Source organism: Pygocentrus nattereri, chromosome 3 (assembly GCF_015220715.1).
Source record: "Pygocentrus nattereri isolate fPygNat1 chromosome 3, fPygNat1.pri, whole genome shotgun sequence".
NCBI lineage: Eukaryota > Metazoa > Chordata > Actinopteri > Characiformes > Serrasalmidae > Pygocentrus > Pygocentrus nattereri.
Window position 1 is genome coordinate 20,244,948 of NC_051213.1, and position 20,467 is coordinate 20,265,414.

General features: G+C 39.3%; 1 protein-coding gene and 1 long non-coding RNA gene across 3 annotated transcripts in view; one reads left to right on the forward strand and one right to left on the reverse strand.

Moving 5' to 3' along the window:
* The window catches only part of ptbp2a (polypyrimidine tract binding protein 2a), a 14,801-nt gene extending 5,994 nt beyond the window's left edge, over positions 1 to 8,807 (reverse strand). Inside the window, exons 1-8 of one of the 2 annotated variants that reach the window (XM_017700378.2) lie at positions 8,577 to 8,807; positions 7,389 to 7,416; positions 1,890 to 1,959; positions 1,343 to 1,527; positions 1,112 to 1,252; positions 744 to 863; positions 423 to 533; positions 101 to 311 (exon numbers count right to left, since the gene is read on the reverse strand). In XM_017700378.2, coding sequence (XP_017555867.1) covers positions 101 to 311; positions 423 to 533; positions 744 to 863; positions 1,112 to 1,252; positions 1,343 to 1,527; positions 1,890 to 1,959; positions 7,389 to 7,416; positions 8,577 to 8,584 — 874 coding nt within the window. In that variant the 5' untranslated portion in view covers positions 8,585 to 8,807. The remainder of the gene's footprint in view (positions 1 to 100; positions 312 to 422; positions 534 to 743; positions 864 to 1,111; positions 1,253 to 1,342; positions 1,528 to 1,889; positions 1,960 to 7,388; positions 7,417 to 8,576) is intronic. The other variant, XM_017700379.2, reaches the window with a different exon arrangement.
* Positions 8,808 to 9,671: 864 nt separating this feature from the next.
* On the forward strand, positions 9,672 to 15,598 carry LOC108428972. The gene is made up of 3 exons (XR_001857968.2): positions 9,672 to 9,725; positions 10,426 to 10,475; positions 15,167 to 15,598. It is a non-coding gene; the product is annotated as an uncharacterized LOC108428972 (long non-coding RNA).
* Positions 15,599 to 20,467: the final 4,869 nt, after the last annotated feature.

The window sequence follows — 20,467 nt, forward strand, 5'->3', positions numbered from 1 at the left end:
CATGTTTTAAGAGAGGCATGAGAAATTGAAAAAGGAGAGTGACCAGGCCCAGGCCCACAAAGACACAGAAAGAGAAGAAAAAAAAAAGAGAGGGAGATACCTGGGATCTTACCGAGCAGGGAGTTTGAGTCCTTGCTAAAGGCTGCTGCCACAGAGGGATCCACAGCAGGCTGCCCATCACCTGAAGGCAGCTCTGGTCTGGTGTAGTCTCTGCTCTTATCATTGTTGTACTTCACATTCAGGTTAACAAGTTTGGAGTAGTCTATACGGAGTGTACAGCAAGCATTGTAAATGTTCTGACCATCCAGCGCCTGTGAAAGGGAACATGAGGGTTTTTTTTTTTTTTAAGTAAAAAAGTTCAAAACGGTTATCCAAACTACCTGAACACTGAGAGCATACTTAGCTCTAAAGGTTGCACCCACCACTTTGGCTTGTTGAGCACTCGCTGCATCACTGTACTGTAGCAAAGCCTGAAACTGATTGTTCTTTGTGAACGTGATGATTTTCATGACTGTGCCAAACTTTGAGAAGATCTACTGACAGAGAAAGGAGAGAATTGAGAAGATCTATCAACAAAAGGGGGAGAAAAGCATATGAAAAAACAGAATTATAATAAGGATGAAACATCAGATTAGGAACAATCACTTTGAAACAAAACCATCAGCACTGGAAACGCAAGCCTCTTTTTTGTTTAAACTTCTAGGTCTGGATAAATGTGTGACATAGGTCTGTGGAGTGCCCACCTGCTGCAACACATCCAATGTGACAGGGTAGAACATGTTGTCAATGATAATCCTCAGCACTGGACTAGAAGGTGACGTGAGTGTACCATCACTGGAGCCTGATGTTGGGGTTCCACCTGACTGAACAACAGATAGGGCAAAATCCAGATTTCAGCCTAAATTCAAAAAAAGCCTTCCTTGTTTATCTGACATTCAATACTAGTCTTGTGAGGCATTTCAGATGATTTGATATTCACTTCACCTTACAACAGCTATAGTTTTATGTTTTTCAGAAGTATTTTATATTTGTAATTTATACAATTCCTGCTGTAACTCTGCAATTTTCTTCAGCACAAAAAGTGTTTATCTCTCATCCATTTGTGGATTACCTGGTTTGCATTGTCTGTCTTAAGTTCTTTGTGATTTGAATACTGTATGAAGACAGGGACATTTCGGACATGTGGTGTAACAGCTGAGTAGTAGTTCACCATAGTAATGGCTGCCTCCTCTGTACTTAGTTCCAGGAAAGCCTGCACAAAAGAAAAATGTTAAAATCTCTCTTTTGTCAAATATACAAATAAATAAGAAGGAAATAATAATGAATAAAAATATTCACTGACCTGGTTCTTGCCTTTAAGAGTAAGGATATTAGTGACCTTTCCAAAAGGCAATCCTAAAGCAATGACATCTGCCTCTGAGACTTCATTGGGTAGTTTCCTGATGTGGAGAACACGCGAAGGGGGAGCATCCCCTACCCTGTCTTCAACTCTTAGCTTTTTGCTGTCACTTCCATTGGATGTACCATCTAATAACATCAAAAAAGCACACATAAGGCCACATGCTATAGAAGGAAATAAGTGTATCTGCTGTTTCCTCAGTCAAATAAAGGCATTTTTATAAACATGTTAAACAGAGCAGTCTTCTGAGGAACCTAAAGATGCAAAACACATGTAATCACAATTCTAGGCACATGCCTGAATGTGTGGGTGCCCACCTACAAAGGAGCACAGGGTTACTCACAAACAAGCTATAACATCAGAAGAATAGATCTGCTAATACAATACTTTCACTGTGTTGCATTCATTACCCTTTGATTTCTTCTAAAACTTTTGGCAGCTCAGCAAATTTATGCAAATTCTGTTCTGTGGACGGAAAGACCCTACTTACCACTGATACTGCTCATCCCCGAGTTGGGACTGTTGTACATGCTGCTGGACAACAGCTCATCTGATCCTCTCTGAAGCAAAAAAAGAAAGGGAAAAAAAAGAATGGCAACAAAAATCAAGCAAGAAATAAAACTGTGCCCTCCAATAAAGACACATTCCATTTGCCACCGTCAAGAAACAATAAAATACAGCTCTCTGTAGACTGCTTGAGGAATCAGAACATATAAAACACCAGCCAATTCAGACAGTCTTCCCCCCCCCCCTTTTTCCTAAGGTACTGTTTTAATCTTGCAGTGTCTAGAATGTCAGACACAGTCATCTCATCCAAAGCTCCCCGAGATTTCAAAAGGCCTCCGTCTGTCTGTAGCCATGGCCAGCCAGGCATTTAGAGTACAGCTAAACGTGACTGATAGGACAGTAAGCAAATGTCAAGCCACTACATAGCACACAGAGCTCCTAACAAAACAACCTTTGTTTGGCAGCTGCAACAAATAATTCAGTCTAATCTTTCATCAGAGCACATATAGTGAGCCCAGCAATTACAGGGCTAGCTAGTTACAAAACAGAAAGGAGCTTGCCTATGAACCAAGATGATGAGGGTTCTCTTAGCCTCTAGATTTTTATTTGTCAGCACCTTAGCCCAACTTACTGATTTAGCCTGAGTTCTGGACCCTGACCAAAGGAGGGTAAGAGAGACAAAAAATAAATAAACATATAAATAAAAATAAGATTGAAACTTTTGGTCATAAAAGACATATAGCTTAAGTAGTGGATAGAGCTTTAGATTTATAAATATTAAATTCCTCCATGACACAACTACCTAATAACAGAACAATGTTCATCAAAATGAATTGGACAAAATAACCTGAAAGCAAAAGTTCAAAACAAATTCTATTAAAAAAAAAAAAGTTTTCCCCCTCAGCTACTTCCCCAATGCAAACAGGTTAACATCATTTTGAAGGGAGGAAAATTCTGTTGGTGGGACACAAACCAAGTTAGGAGATCTGCTATCAGAGGGTATTTCTGAAAAGAACAAGTTTTTCCTAACCATCTTAGACATAAACAGGGCCCATTCAATTACCGCCAGTCTAGTATTATGAAATCCGGAAATGGAAACTTGAGGTAGGCCTACATCAAATATCCAAGGGACAATTCTAAATCTCTTCTACTCTTTCAATGACAAAAATATCAGCCACAGAATATCAAATAATAAACTTTAATGGTCTTGGCAATTCCTTTTCCACTGAAAAAACAAATTATGTTGAAGTTACCCATGGCTTATTTGTCTGTTTCTCAGGGACATCATCTAATGAAATTGGTTACACAAACATCAAAGTGGAAAACACAAACACAAATATTATAGCTGGGGAAAAACGACTGGGTGACATCAATCCTAAAGGACAAAAAAAAAAAATGGGTAGAACTGAAATGAACACAGGTAGATTTTGCCATTATTTGATAGAAAACATTTTACCAACATTATTGAAAAATGTATACACCAAAAATACTGAGCCACCTAACTTGTCACAAAAAGCACACTTGCAAAGCTGTTTTGCTTCTTCTGGAAACAAAACATACATACGCCACATTCTACATATGCACAAACAAACAGAAAAATCTTAGGGATGATGGAGTCACAAAAAACATGAAAAAGGGCTTCCATCAGCCACAACCATTCTAAAATTAAGGACTCCTACACTGCATTATGTTTACTCATGGACTCAGAAGTGTATTTCCAGTAACAATGAAACAGTGATTTCCAGAGCATCAGCCTCTCTACATTTTAGGGCTTATCCACAACAGAATGGAGCTAAAGGGTAAATGCTTTTAACCCTCAGACCACAAATAGTTCCCTTTTCTGAGTGTCTTCCATGAAAGAGAAATGACACATTGGCTTGTATAAAGGAAAAATTGCTTTTGTTTCTTAAACCACCTCCAACACTTCAGCGAAGATACAGCTGAATTATGTATTGGGAATAAATTGAACACAATAAGTTCAACTAGTCATTTAACATGTGAAGAAAATCCATGATTACAGGATAAACAGAGGTCATTAACAAGCTGCAATCCAGCCTGTGCCCAAAGAAACCTCATAGCCATTATGGTAACCATGGGGTCAAATTTCTGTTGTGGTTTCATCTGGCCTTGCTACTGTTTTATACCTGTACACAGATGGAAACAATCAGGCCTCAGAGAGGCAATGTAGGTGTAGTAGTGATCGAAATGAGCTGCAACTGTATGTAACTGATGGATAGCTGAGAACAGCTTACATTCATTGTGCCATTAGCCATGATTGATGTTTTCTTTAACACTGGTTTAACACCTAAAAAATTTACAACCCCACATCTGAATCACTAATCTGACTGCTTATGCAAACCAACTTTGGACATCCCAGTATGTTAATGAAGACAATGAAAAGACTACATAAAAAAAATAAATAAAAAAAAATTTTAAAAAAACTTTCCACAAAAAATATTGCGTCCACAGCCAATTAAGACACTGTTTCTATGGAACTGTCTGGCAGCTTCTGTTACATAGCACACAAACAAAAACAACAACATGGACGTGAACTGCGAGGCATAGGTCAATGGCAGGATTTCACTGGGTCAACTAGCTGGGGATCGTCATATTACACACTGAGCTAAACTCCCAAAACGAGATTAAGCATAAAATTGAGATAAGAATTATTTCCACCAGCAATTTACCACTGGCTTTGGAATATAATAAATAGAATATACGTTTGCCATATGTTCAGCAACTTAGATTGAATTGTTAATATGTTAAGGGTGTAAAGATTCACCCACAAATTCATAATTTGGTTAGGATTACATTATACATTAATGTGCTAGGCAAAAGCTAACATGTGCTTATGAGGATTGCACTTTTTTGCCCTCATTGTAGGCTTGCATGCATACTTTTACTGAACTTCATACAACTTCTTCCAGCCGCTCCCTTTAGGGGTCGCCACAGTGGATCAACTGCCTCCATCTTGCCCTATCCACTGCCTCCTCTACTTTTACACCATCTCCATGTCCACCTTCACTACATCCATAAAGTCATCCTCTTCTCCTCCTCTCCTCTTCTCCTTCTACCCAGCAGCTCCATCTCCAACATTCTTTGCCCAATATATCCACTATTCCTCCCCAACACATGTCCAAACCATCTCAACCTGGCCTCTCTGGCTTTATCTCCAAACTGCTCCACCTTCACTGTCCCTCTGATCTGCTCATTTCTAATCTTGTCCAGCCTTGTCACTGCCAACGAAAAATCTCAGCATCTTCATCTCTGCCACCTCCAGCTCAGCCTCCTGTCTTTTAGACAGAGCCACAGTCTCCAAACCATACATCATAGCAGGACGCACTACTGTCTTGTAAACTTTCCCTTTCACTCTTGCTGCTATCCTTCTGTCACACCTCAGCCCTGACACCCGTCTCCACCCACTCCATCCTGCCTGCACCCTCTTCACCACTTTTCTACTGTTCATTGCTCTGCATGGTTGACCCAAGATATTTGAAGTCATCCACCTTTACGACCCCTCCTTGCATCTTCACCTTTCCACCTACCTCTCTCTCATTCACACACATGTATTCCGTCTTGTCTCTACTGACCTTCATTCCTCTCCTCTCCAGTGCAAACCTCCACCTCTCCAGATTCTCTTCCACCTGCTCTCTACTCTCACCACAGATTACAATGTCATCTGCAAACATCATAGTCCATGGAGCCTCCTGCCTGACCTCATCTGTCAAGCTTTCCATCACCATTGCAAACAAGAAGGGGCTCAAAGCTGATCCCTGATGTAACCCTACCTTCACCTTGAAACCATTTGTCACTCCAACTGCACACCTCACCACTGTCTCACCATCCTCATACATGTTCTGCACCACCCTAGCATACTTTTCAGCTACACCTGACTTCCTCATACAGTACCACAGTTCCTCTCTTGGCACCCTATCATATGCCTTCTCTAGATCCACAAAGACACAATGTAGCTCCTTCTGACCTTCTCTGTACTTCTCTACCAACACTCTCAATGCAAAAATTGCATCTGTGGTACTCTTTCTGGGCCTGAAACCAAACTGCTGCTCACTGATCTGAACCTCTCGCCTTAGCCTGGCTTCAACAACTCTTTCCCATACCTTCATGGTCGGGCTCAACAACTTTATACCTCTGTAGTTACTGCAGCTCTGCACATCACCCTTGTTCTTAAAAATGGGGACCAGTACACTGCTTCTCCACTCATCAGGCATCATCTCACTCTCCAGGATTTTGTTAAACAACCTGGTTAAAAAGTCCACTTCCTTCTCTCCTAAACATCTCCATACCTCCACAGGTATGTCATCTGGACCAACTGCCTTTCCATTCTTCATCCTTTTTAAAGCTGCCCTCACTTCCACCTTACCAATTCTCAGCACTTCCTGATCCACTATCTCTCCCCCCATTGTCCTCCTCTCTCTCTCTTGTTTTCCTCATTCATTAGTTCTTCAAAGTACTCCTTCCATCTACTCAACACTCTGTTCACTCACTAGTACATTTCCCTCTCTATCCTTTATCAGCCTAACCTGCTGTACATCCTTTCCAGCTCTATCTCTCTGTTTAGCTAAACAATACAAGTCCTTTACTCCTTCTTTACTGTCCAGCCTCTCATACAGCTCATCATAGGCCTGAGCCTTTGCCTTTGCCACCATTCTTTTCGCTATGCGACCAGCCTCACAGTACTCCTGCCTACTTCCTTCATCTCTCTGGTTATCCCACTTTTTCTTAGCTGCCTTCTTCTTCTGAATACTCTCCTGGACTTCCTCATTCCACCACCAACTTTCCTCTGACCAGACGGAACACCCAACACATTCTTGCCAGTTTCTCTCACCACCTTAGCTGTAGTTTCCCAGTCCTCAGGTAGCTCCTCACTGCCCCCAAGGGCCTGTTGCAATTTTTCCCTGAACTGCCTGCAACCATCCTCCTCCTTCAGCTTCCACCATCTTAATCTTTGGCTCTGTCTTCACTCTCTTCCTCTTCTTTGTTTCTAATCTCATTCTACAGACAACCACCCTATGCTTCCTTGCTACACTTTCCCCTGGTACCACTTTACAATCTCCAATCTCCTTAACTTCACACAACGCAATTAGTATTACACTGATGACTTTATTTGCTCCAAAGAGTCAAAAATACACATTTAAAGACTCAGATTAAACAATGCATGTTATAGTTGATACAATATATAGTCACACTCCTATTTTTAAGCCTTCCTATAGTTCCCTGGAATAAATCTGAACTAAACCATATGCAGATGGTCAAGGGCCATCATCTTTGATCCACACCAACACTTGTGACTAATAATCACAAAGACCAACAAACTAAATACTACTCATTTTTAAAACTGGTCCAAGTTTATTAGATTCTTTGAATTAGGATTTGTAAGTGTCCCAATGGATGATGACGAAGACTACAACATCGGCTACATTAGCCTATGTGATCTAGAGACATGCATGAGAACAAAGCTTACCTTTACACCAACCGCAACGTCACTAATGCTGGAAAAAAGAAAAAAGGTGGTTACAATTTAAACAGAGAGCATTTAATAGTACGATAATAATAACGCAAACAATATGATTTAACGTCTCCAAGAAGACTGAACAATCGATATTAATGTGTATGGTCAATGAAAAAAGACTGTCTGTCTGCTGAACAAATTAAGTTACAGGTTAAGGCCGCATTTAACACAAATTTAAACACTGGAAACCGGTGACATTTTAAGCGGAAAATCACTTGATTGTAAATCTCGTTACTTCACGGCCCAGACCGAAGGCAGGCCACGGCCGCAGCTCCACATGTTACACAGCCTTAATAATATACAATGCAGCGGGCTAGTTAACGTGTGCTTGCTAACTTAGCTAACGTTATCTAGCCGATGCGTTAAGCGAGTTAGCTAAATCTTTCACTTGAACCATCAACACTAACGTTAACATCTAAACAGACTAAATTGCATTAAAGCATGATTTTATTACCATCAGCTCAATTAGTCTTGATAATTTGTTGTTTTGTGAAATAGCTACTAGCTAAGGCTAAGCTAGTTAGCTGTAGTTTCCTTTGCTAGATTTGATAGCTAGGTTAGCAAATAAGTGTTAGCCGATGTAGTTCACATAGTTGGCTAACCTAGCTAGCTGGCTGGCTCACTTGTCGACTGTAACAGAAGCCGAAGTGACAGAAAGACAAACACACAACTTATGCGGCTGTATTCTCGCGTAGCCGGTGTCGTTCATTTTTTGTCCAACCTGGGTAAATGATCAAAGGCTAGCTGTCCAACATTACCGGCGACACACCTCTTTCGACAAACAGTAATTAGAACTAGAAAACACAGCTCCGAGCCAACCGGACAAACTCTAGATAAAGAACTGACCCGATGCTGAAGTTTGCTAGTGCTGTTCCTGTGCACCGTGCAGCCATGTGCACGAACAGAAAAAGACTGGCTAGCTGAAGGTCCAGGCTGAGTTAGCGGCTGCTGCTAACTCGTTTCAGCGCGGATCCATTCAGCGAGTGCTTAGCCTGTTAGCTAGCTGCCGAGCGCCATGGCTGGGATTAACGTTACCGCTATAACGAAGTAGTAAACACGGGGAAGAGCAAAGCTCTGATCTGCCCGCAGGTGATACCTGAAGTTCTAACACAGAACAGCGACAATGCATGCTAAACTTACCCGTCCATTACTGTAAATGTCTCTCCTCAGCCCGGGCCACAGAGCCGTAATTCTTCCGCTCTACCAACTGCGCACAACGGGACAAAATGGAGGCGGAAACGGAGGACGAAAAAGCGCGGAAACAGACGAGTCACCTCTCCGAGAGAGAGAGAGAGAGAGAGAGAGAGAGAAAAGTTGTGGTGTCAGTCAAGATCACAGAGTTATTAGTGTAAAGCGAATGTAGTTCTCCATAAAAATGTACGTAAAAGGTAAAGATTGGGTAATTTTGCCTCAAACGTTTGAAATGACGTTATGGTCGAGGGCGTGGTCTCCCCCGACGCCAAAAGGCAACACAGTCTATTGTGGCCTACTGACATGTTGAATGTAATTTTACTCTTTTGTCAGATCACTCCCGCTGCATTTCACTGGACCTTTTAGTTCAGGACTGTATCCACTCAGCGGGTCATTTTGGCAGTGCGGTTATTTCCACCCGCCCATGACAGAGATCCATTCTCTATCCAAGACCACGCTCTTCTCTCTTTGAATGGAGAGAGCCACATTACTGTTTCGAAAACATTTAAAATCTGCCAAAAATCATATAAAGTGTTTTCGGCACGTTATGGCTAATGTTTATGCACAGATCTCCACAAGGAAAACGGGCTTTTCCTGCCTGCGGCTTTATTAACATTATGGGCTTGTGTAAGATGAACTGTGCCTCGGCAAGAGTAGTCGGTGGCAGTAAAGGGAGAAGCTGAGAAGAGAGAAATACTGAACAGTTTTGCCGGCGTTGTTTTCTGACAAATTGTGCTACCATGTTGAAACGCCCTACTATAGCTCCCTACACAAAACAGGATAGGATAGCCTTGATCAGTGTGTCAGAAAATGCTACCAATATTAAAACAACCGGTGACCGTCTAAAAACGCTACCAGCTTTAAAACTGTAGGCAGGATATTTTAATTACCTCAATCATTTTATCAGATGCTACCAGCGCCGAAACTACAGATGAGGCCACGAGTCTGCTGCAAGTAGTGCGGCAGAATCATTTTGAGGCTGTGTTATGAGCTCTATTCAACACAGTTTATGTTTGCATGGTTGTCTGCTGAGCTTCTAACCAATGTAGATTAAGCTCCATCGTCATCCAGCTGTCTTTCAGCTGATGCAGTCAGGTGGTGAGCAACTGCAGTGTCTGACTCTGAAAACTGATTATAACCGCGTAGGCCTTTGTCATTGTGAAGCACAATTGGTGTTGACAAAAAATGAACGACATGCACTGCACTGAGCTATGCAGAAACTGTTGCACCATGCTAAGTCGAACAAGCCAAATGTCTCTGCTCTGGCTTGACGTTTCTCCTTTTCTGAGCTTGTCTGATATTGATTGTTATCAATTATTGGATTGTCATGCAGGACCCAGATTCTTGAGCCTCATTGTTGTAATGTTACACCTTCTAATATGTTTCACACCTTACCCTGGATCAGCTAAGTCACGTCTGGTGTCCAAATGTTGCTTATTTTTGCACTGGAGTTACACAGACTTGTCAGTGTGGTTTATGTATGATTTACTGTGAACTATGGACATGGATGAAACTTCACAGTGTAGTTGTGGGCAGCCACTTTAGACAGTACCTGATAAGAGGAGCATATCTGGTTGACCAGCATAGCATTGTTTTATTTGAGTTGTTTAACTAGTCAACCAGCATGACTAACCCAACCAAGCTGGTCAACCAATGTAAACAGCTTGATTAAGCTGGTCAACTAGCTTGGTCAAGCTAGTCATGCTAGTAGACCAGTTAAACTTTAAAACAAAAACTTACTGTAAACTCTTTTACTAGCTTAACCAATTCCAACAGGCCTATCTGTGTTTTTTACCAGCAGAGTAAAGAAGCAACATTTGTACACCAAAGAAGTCAACTACACCTGTGGTAAGTAAAAAATTGTGTTTGAATTTTTGCTTAACCTTTCCTTTAAGGTAGGCTCATGAACATAGATGCTATCAAGCACCAGGAATAGCTGCAGATGTTGAGCTGCTGCACACTAGTCCTCTTTTTCACTTGTTGGAGGATTCTACAGCCCTTTCATTGAATCTCTCTCTTACTGAATCTCTCTCTTACTGAATCTATCTCTTACAACTGTAGAGTTGTAATGCAGCTTGATCTGTAAACTCCTTGACTATAGAGAAGTCCTTTTATAACCTTTTTCAGTCTTTGAGCTTCAGTAACCCTTTATCTGAGACACTCTGAAGTCTCATTTGATCATGCCACATTTCACTGCAACAGGATTGTGTTGTGTAGACCAGGTAGCCAGAATTGTGGGTTTTAATATTGCAGGGCAGGCCAAACCTGGACTCCTGGTATGCCAATGTGTGACAAAACATATGCTCTATCCCACAGTGTCACTCATATCATCACCTCTTTTGTGTTGTGTGAAGAAGCATTCAAATGTGTCACCATTTTAGGGGAAATTGCTAGAGTATTATGTGGGTTTGTAGTACACCTAAACTGTAAGAGAAATGGCTATAATCAACAAAAACGCCCCTTCACAGTAGATTTAATACCAGATAAACTATATGTATTGTATATTATATTAATGGCTTTTGTCATGTTTTTGCACTTCCAGCAACAGATTGGTGATGTGGAAGCACAGCCCTCACTAAACTACCCATTCAGAAAGTAAAAAAAACAAAAACAATCATACTTAAAATGGGACTGACTAATTTAAGTCCAACAAAAAAATGTGACATTTTTTAAACTAAATACAATAGAAAATAAAATAACTGATATTCCAAAAAAGGGTGGAATGGTTAATATATAGTTTTTTGTTGGAGGAGCTAAATTGATGCAGGGGCTTAACTGACTACAACCACCTTAAAATCAGTTATAAAGCAGCAGATCCTGTTTCTTTTTCCTATTCGAAGAACACATATTTTAATTAATTAGTTAAATTTGAATTTACTAAGAGGTCAGTCTTCTCTATATTGAAAATTAAGAATCTGAAAAGTTTCTCAATTAGTTAATATATGTTCCTAGCTGGTAGGTTTTTGTATGTTGGGGCGACTGGAGGACAGGTGCATTGAGAGAATGAACAGTACATCAGTAAATCTAAAAGCCTGTATTAGAGCTCTGAATTTTGAATGAGGCACAATACAGGGAGACACAACAGCATTCTAAGAGATAAAGAGAAGTTGGAAAATATTCATGTAAAATTGAATTATAGCCTTTTTTGTTGCATAAAACCACAGAAATGTGGAAAAGTGTAACTCAAGGGGAAAAAAATAAATACAAGAAAAATGTAGGATGTTGCCCCTTTAAAACACACAGAATTAAAATGCATGGAAATCACTTAACATTTACATTTTCTTATTGAAAATATCCACATAATTGTTACACACATCACATATAATCTAATACTTTCCAAATTGATGTCATGAGCAGTTTTATCTCAGTAGTGTGACAAATATGAAGCATGCCAGAGTTCATATTATTAGTTCATATCATTGGCCTTGACAGACATACGTCATGTTCTTTTGGCTCTGCACAACTACATGTCTCAGGTGAAATTAATGTCTGCTTATCTTTAAGGGTCTGAGATTTAATTAAATATGACATTTCCCCAAACATATAGTTGTGCTTCCAAGACTGCCTTGTTTGAGTTAGCTTAAACGATCCCTCTGAGCAAAAGGGAAATAAGAAAGCTGTCATCTACGTACCAGATCTAAACCATTTATCCATTAAAGCTTTTGAGCAGCCAAATTCTGTTTGAAGCAAGAAAAGAATAAGCTTTATCAGATTTTATCTGCCAAAACGATGACAACTTTAGATGAGCTTTTTACCTTTTCATGGGGAAGTGGTTGTTTTGTTACTGTAATATGTGTGCCAAGTAATGTTATCTTATGTTCAAAAGTGACTTAATATTACACCTTAACCTAAAACTACAATCTAATATCATACAGAGCCTGCTGACTTAATTTTTGGGAGAAGATAAAACCTGGAGTTGGAAAAACATCAGATGTTATTAATGGTGCTGTTGTTGCTTTACTTTGATTTTTTTTTGTTTTGTTTTGAGTTTGTTTTTTTGTGCTTTACATGTTGACTCATATTTACTCTGCTAGGTTTTTTCAGACTGTGTGGAATTACAGTTACATGCATCACACTGCTATATTTTCTTGTGTACACAGCACGTTTTTGTTTATTTTTACAGTAACCATCACTGTGCATACCAAGCAAACATAACATAATGTTTACTGATTCTAGATCAACTTGCACACTGCTACACTGTTAGAAATAAAGGTATTGTTTAGGTACATTTTGCATCCATCAAGATACAAACAATGTAAGTGGTTTTAAGATACAGTTGTGTACCTCAAATAAGTTTTTCTCAGGTTTTCATAGCCTAATGTTTTAAAACAGAACAATACAGTAGAAACCCTGGAGATGAGAAGGGGTGTGTGGAATCACTACAGCTTAAAAATTATAATTTGTGTTTTTTTTTTAAATGGAGGTTAGAGTAAACCTCTACTTAAAAATACTTACAGGGCCCAAATTGTGCAAAACCAAATTCATTTATTTTTTTTTGTAAAATAAAGGACTTTGAAGTAATATGTAAATACGTAATATGTAAATGTTAAAGTTTCAGAAGATACCATTCACTGTCTAGTCCATATGATCCACATATTGAGAAACAACTCATTTACATATCTACCTGTTTAGCCCCACCCACTCATATTAAAGTTATAAAGAAAGTTTCAGCCAATCAGTTACAAAAGCAGCCTGTTTAATTATACACTGTAAAAATGGGGTTATAACCTAAAACAGATTACATGTCTGCCTTAAAATTGTGAGTTAACTGAACTTCTATTAGTAGATTACATAACAGAACAAAAGTCTTTTTTATGTTCTATCAACTTCATGCCATGAAGTTTAAAGGATAAAAATAAGTACAAAAAATGTTCATGTAAAAATCTGTTATGACCATTTTTGGTTTGTAAAACCAAAAGTATATCTCAAGGTACCAAAATAAAATACAAGAAAAATGTAGAATATTTGCCCCTTAAAAACAGTTGCTGACTAACATTTTCCCTGAAGCTTGTGCTGTTTCTTTTTCTAAAGCATCTTTCCAAAAGCTTCTCTGGTCTCTTGTCATTCAGTCAAAAGTTCTCCCGAAACAGAATAAACAAATAGTCTACAGGGGAGGTTTCCTATTCCCCTCACCAGCGGTTCCTATTCTCAGCCCTGAGGGAACACTGCTCTGCACAGCTCAGTCTTCTCCTCATTGATTCCACATAAGCTTTGTTGAAGCAGAAATACAAAACAAAACTGCAATGCAGGGCTCTAGTAGGGTCTTGCCCTAGCAAGAAGCCAAAGTGCCCCAGAATGAGATGCACAAATACAGACACATGCCTGACATGTGTAATCAGAAATGATGTCATTCTGCTGACATCACCAAGGCATGCTGACTGATGTATTCATGAGTGATGTCACTGTAATCTGACCCAGAGCAGTCAGATTTTGCCTTGATATTCATAGAAGGTGTTGAGTATATGTCAGCTGTCTTGTTGCATCTTGTATTTTCCAGAAGTCGTCTCACATTGAGACGAGTGCTGGCCAAGATGCTGTCACTCTTTGAAATAATACATCTACTTCCATAATAAGTGACAGAGGACTCTGCATATTTCTGTGAAATGATCCACTATATTTTTGGGAAGCCATCAAATATGAGGCTTTGGTTATGTCCTCTCTGAAGGGATTACTTTTGCTTGCGTGCCTGTGCTGTATTACAGTAACTTAACAGCTCTGAGGTGAAAGAATTTCCTCAGATTGCTTATTTATTTATGGTCTATGTCACACAGGAAATTATTTTTAACATGAATAATGTGCCCATAACAGGTGCTGCTCAGCAAGTACAGGTGCAGGTTTGATTCTGCATGCTGCTGGTTTAAAGGGCCCATATACTTTATTTTCCTTGTATTTAGTTTTTCCCCGTAGTCCAATTATGACATTTGTAAAGGTTTATGTATCATAAGCAGTCATAAGTCATTTTTACAAGACTTTATTCCAACCTCATTTAACTATACAATTAAATATTATATGATAATGTGCCTTTTAGACTGGTATATGTAAACAGGGCCATAACTAGGATAAAACTATTTTGGTCCATTTTGTAGAAAAGTGACCAGGTTCACATAGACTAACTGCTGAATATTTATAGTACACCAGCTGGTAATTTCTAATCTAAGATGGAGCCACCCTTTAGCAATATAATTAAACATTTTAAAAACTACATTACATTACGTTACATTTTTGAACACTTGGGGAAGGCAACAAGTACTTACCTGAGAAAAGACTCCAGAGGAAGGTAGCAATGTTTTCAGCCAGGGAGGAAAACAGTGCCCTTTGTCTGCTGAGTTTTTATAGTGAACTTTTCCTGTTTAGGTCTATAAAAGCCCTAGAGGGAGCAGAATGAGTTAGTCTTGTGGAGAAGTTAATGAAATGTGGTTGAAGCCCCAAAACCGCTAAAATTGTGATTGAATAATGGACAATTCATAGTAAGTTGTATATATTTGTAAATATTTTCTTTTTTGCACTGGATAAATTGCATTTTTTTGGTTTCTTCACAGGGATTCAATAAACACAGAGTTTTGCACCCCAACCTGAAACGTACCCACGTGTCTTTTCCATCGGACCACCACCTGCCTCATAGGCCACAGACTACTGTTAACTGCTTTAATAAACTCTCACATTTTTATCACAGCAATTTCATATGTTAACCTACATGTGTGTTGCACGCCTGTACGTCAGTGTCACTGTTGCTACTGTAGTGTCTCATTCAAACATGGACAATTAATTCCATGGGCAAACCATAGCTGTTCTAAAGTCACCTGAGGGCAAGTCTTGTCATTGCTGACTGGGTTGTCCTTGAATGCAAGATTTCCTGCATAGTAGGCTATTGCATTATCTGAACATTGTTGTTTCCACACTGGACCTCACAATTAAGTAAAACAAGACCTTCTGAAACTAATGAGATCCAGACCACGATGTCCTATGCTAATTAGGGCCATGTATGTAAATGATTTCTGTTCTGATTGGCTATGTTGTGTTGGCTGAACTGGCAGATATACATTTTGCATTGGTTTTTATCACATTACAAAACAGTGAATTCAAAACAAGCTGTTTTTGCAGTCCACTTTCCATATAAAGACTAAGTGAAAGATAAATGTTGGACCTATAACAATGTCTATATACTGCATCAACTGCTGATATAAAAAGCAAGTAGTAATTGGGGCTGCAAACCAGTTTGAGGATTGAAAATGTAAAAAAGTGTAGCATTCACTGCTGATTACATAATCCAACATGCCAAAACATTTCTTTACCAGTCTACTCATTTTACAAGATTTATAATTGGCATGATTGCCCTTTGTGCTTTTCTGTGTATTATTTATGTAATTTTGTTTTATGATACAGGAAAGCATTTAGTTAGAATGTTTCTATATTTTTAAAAGGGGAATTTTTCTAACTGTCTTGATGTGTAACAGTGTATTTGGACATCATGCTGGGGATGAAACGCAAGATTAGAAATGTTACAATAGCGGTTCTGCCCTGAGCTGATTTTTTATTCCATTTCTGGAGTAAACTGAGCTGGTGCTAATGATGGATATGGAATTCCTGAAATATCTGACCCTACATACTCAGTATGGGTAATATAAACAAGGAATGGGAGTCCTTCCACTGTTATTCATAGCTTCTAACAGTTTGCCAGAGCATCTATAACTACTCACTCAAACAACTCAACCTTTTTGTAAAATGACGGCCGTCAATTTTTAAAATTGCGTAAACAGTATTGCTTCAACTATGATTACAAACTTGCATTGATTTCCAATTTTCTGCATCTATATTTCTGGGTCCCAGGGGTCCTCAAAAAACACTGGCCTATCACTGCTCAACAGTATTCAATCGATGTGTTGATGGTTACGCTACCCAGAACAGTTCCAATTTAGTGCTTGATTGAATACATCTATCTTGCTGCTGCTTTCTGGTGAGCACAAATCTGTGTCCACAAAGCCCTGTTTGTACAGATGCTATGCATTTTATCATGTTGTGTAGATGTTTTTTTATATATATGCCTTAATATGATGAATATATTTTATTACAGTCTAACATGAAGCTACTGTCCATCGTTCTGTTATTTGAATATTCTGAGGAGTAATAAAAGTAATGCAGTCATAGTTCACTTCCAAAGTGCATTCTGTGACTAATTATATTGGGATCTTGTTGTGATATATTACTTTCACTGTTAAATTTAGCAATGTTGAAAATTACTTTATGTGTTTTGCAAATCTTCAATAAGTCACTTACTATTGGACCAAACATGCTTCAAAAATAATTAAAGGGACCATTGAGCATTCAAAGCACAAAGACAATGTGCTCTGCTATTAGAATGTTCTGTGAATAAGAACTAAAATTAGGCAGAAGAAATGTGAAATGAAAGAAGGATTAGACATCCTCCCAGATGGCATAAATGTGGATTTGCTTTTATTACAATTTGCTCTGTTGGTGACATTAGTTTGTCAGGTGGAATTTTGCATCAATTGAAGTTAATGAATAGTCACACAATGGGCACCATTGCAAGGTCATGCATGATCAAATATTCATGTGCTGGTGTTGCACTGGAGACTGCCGAGTTGAAGGACAGCCTCATGGACTTCTGTCTACACAAGAGAGGTGCACCTGCCTGGGAAACACCTTGGCTGTCAGCTATCACTGCGCTGCTCTGTATGTGAAGAAAACACATCAAGTAAGATAATGTTATCAGAGCATCTTGGAAATAAGCAAAATGTATTTAAATGTATATTTTGCTTACCTTTTCACCTTTTTTAAAATCCTGAAATGCTTTTCCCTTGACATTCTCTGTTTTTTGTTGCTGCACAGCTTGGAGCCTAGACAAGGAATCATTGGGACAAGGAGGAGAAAAATGGAATTGGGTCCATTTTTCTAAATTTGATCCAATTTCTATAATTCTCCGGTCTCCCCTTTTAGAGGGCCATTCCGTGCCAGTCAGAGTCAAGCCTGGACACTTACAGAGTAATATAATCATGTTTTCCCCCGATGTGGCCCACAAGATATTGGCACAGCTGTAGCTCCAGGATGCCTTATGATTATGAAAATGAGATGAAACAGAGAGCTGCAAGCTGTCTCCAGTCTCCCGTGGCCCATCGCCTCTGTCGCAGAGACACAGCGACCAACACCAACCACTAAATCCAGCCCTGATGCATTCCAGAATTTTTGTGCTCCACCATTTTCTCGCTACCTTCCACGTTGCCCATTATTGGCTCAATATCTCATTTGCCTGTGGTGAAAAATCTAGTGTGTAAAATAGCAAGCTCACAGTGCAGGAATTCTCAAACGTGGGATCCAGGTTGACAGGCAGAATAAACTTGCCCTCAGCGGAGGCAGGTAAGTGTGGAACAGTGGCTTGTGGTGTTCTGTTGGATGCAGTGGCAGCAGGCTCTGCTTGGGTTCAAAAGGCTAAAAGGGGGATTCGTGCCGTAATCTAATGTAACCCAAAGACACAGTGCAGATGGGTGAGTGGATTGCGCCACAGTAAGTGTGAGGCAGGCACGTCACCGTGAGGAAATTGGATGCATTCAGGCCTGGGAGAGTGAAGCCTGGCTGAGTGTGAGCAGGCCCAAAGAGTGGCTATTACGGGCTAAGGTAGAGGAGATGGGGCCAGTGACCTCTCAAAGCCCTACTAAACACAGCAATCAGAGCAGAGCCAGTGCTACAATAACTCCCCCCTGCAGCTAAAGGGCGCTTCCAGCTCTTATATATGTATGCAATTGGGTGACTTCTGTCATCAGAGTTGAATTTGTCTTGTTGTATACATCATTGTAAATCAATTTACTTTGCCCTTTTTGTGCAAAGGGAAAAAGCTGGGTTTTCAATTTGAATCTCTAGGCGAATGTAGCAGTTGAAAGATTTCTCTGTGGGATTCCATACTGTACATGATTTACATAGATGCTTAAAGGTATAAGACATGTTTGTATCAGACCTTTGATTACTCTGAAGGACTTACGTATTTATATTGTAGCATTTGAAGCATATGAGGCCTAGCTGAAGAGTCCTTGCCCTTGCCTAAAGACAGCAGATATCCTGGGACTTTGAAGTCTGAAGCAAGAACAGTGTAATACAGAAATATGGGCAAAAAAAAGACAACAAGAATGATGTGCTGCATATTATATAAGAGAGAGGGAAATTATAGTCTTTGTAGCTAAGTTTGCAAAACTACAGCCAAGATAGAATGAATCTGATTTAATAATCTTCATTTCTATCCCTGCTGACTTGCAGTCCTTAAAGACTACAGGGTCTACGATTTATAATCAGATTAACGGAATTCTTAACTTCATCAGGGATGTGGTGAAGGGCCAGTGAGCCCACCTGCATGACACACACGCATCCCATTAATAATAATCAGGGCCATTTCCATGAATTTAATATGCAGGTGTATCAGAATGCCGATGGAGAAATCATTAATGCTCCTGCTAATTGCTTTAACTGGTAGGTTTAATTCCTTAATGTTCAACCTGTTACTATAACACATGAAATGAAAGTTGATCTGGGTAATTGACAATGCTGGAAGTTGCTATGATCCCTGAAGTAAGAAGAAGAGGGAAAGGCGGGGGGCCTCATGGGCATGCCAAATTATGTGATGAGCTTTCTTTATTTTGGAGATGGAAATTCAACCACCTCTTGTCTAATTAAATTCACTGGTCGCAAAATGAGAAGGGTTTTTTTTCATGATCGTGATCTACAGATGTTTTAAAGGTATATAGGCCTTCTAGAACATTGCTGCATTATATTCTTCAGTATGTAAACTATAACGCTTTCCACAAAATAGAGTGAAGTTTCAAAAGGCCCTGAACTGAATGAAAATACAATAAGATAGAGGTCAAAGAAGAGGGAAAGAAAGTTCAAAAATAACTAGCTTACACTGGAGACAATATGTTGTCCTGCAAGGAGCTGACAATATTGTGGTTGATTGATGAATGGACAGATAGATGGATAGGTGAAATGATGGATGGGTGGATGATCTACTGCCTTTATGTCGACATTTTGTGGTCAGCAATAATAGACAAGGAGTCTAGACTAAACCATGTCTGTTGTACTTCATGTGGGACTTGCTGAAGAGGTACAGGAGTAGCATGTACTTTTTCCAGCCTTTACGTTCTGTATCTGTTAGAGTATAATGCATAATAAACATTTTGCTGTCATATCAAACCCACATATCTCTGCCCCCCACTTTGGTTTTTATTTTTCTACATCAAGTGAGCAGAGCAGCTAAACATTTCATGATGAATTGAGCAACAGAAATGCTCTGTGATGAATTGTAATAATATCTCATTATATTAACTTACATAAAGTTAAGAATGTTTTTGCCTTCTCCTGTAAAATTAACACTTTGTATATACACAGTTCTGTTAGGAAAGCATTGATGTTTTGCATTATTTTATAACTATGCTGACCCATTATAACAAAATAGCAACAATGTCACAGGAGGTGTTGCACTGTAACTGAAACAAAACAGTGATTACAAAGAGCGAAAAGACAAGACACAAGGCAAAATATCTAAGCAAAGCTTTATTAACGATTAGACAAAGCAGGACACCATTACTCCTGTCTTAATACAAGTTAAAAACCCATTAAGAGCCACTCTGAAGTTGGATTCTCCATAGACGATTTAAGTGATTCATAAACCATTACAATAAAGTGGAGAGGATAGTGGGGGCGCAAACGTCCCATTGATTAATGTGCTGAAATGAGTAAATATAGCGAGGAGCTGAGTATCTCCTACAGGGAGCCTTACAGAGTTAATGATTCTCAACACCAGGAAACTGAAATAAGATAAAGAAGAGAAGGCATGACAC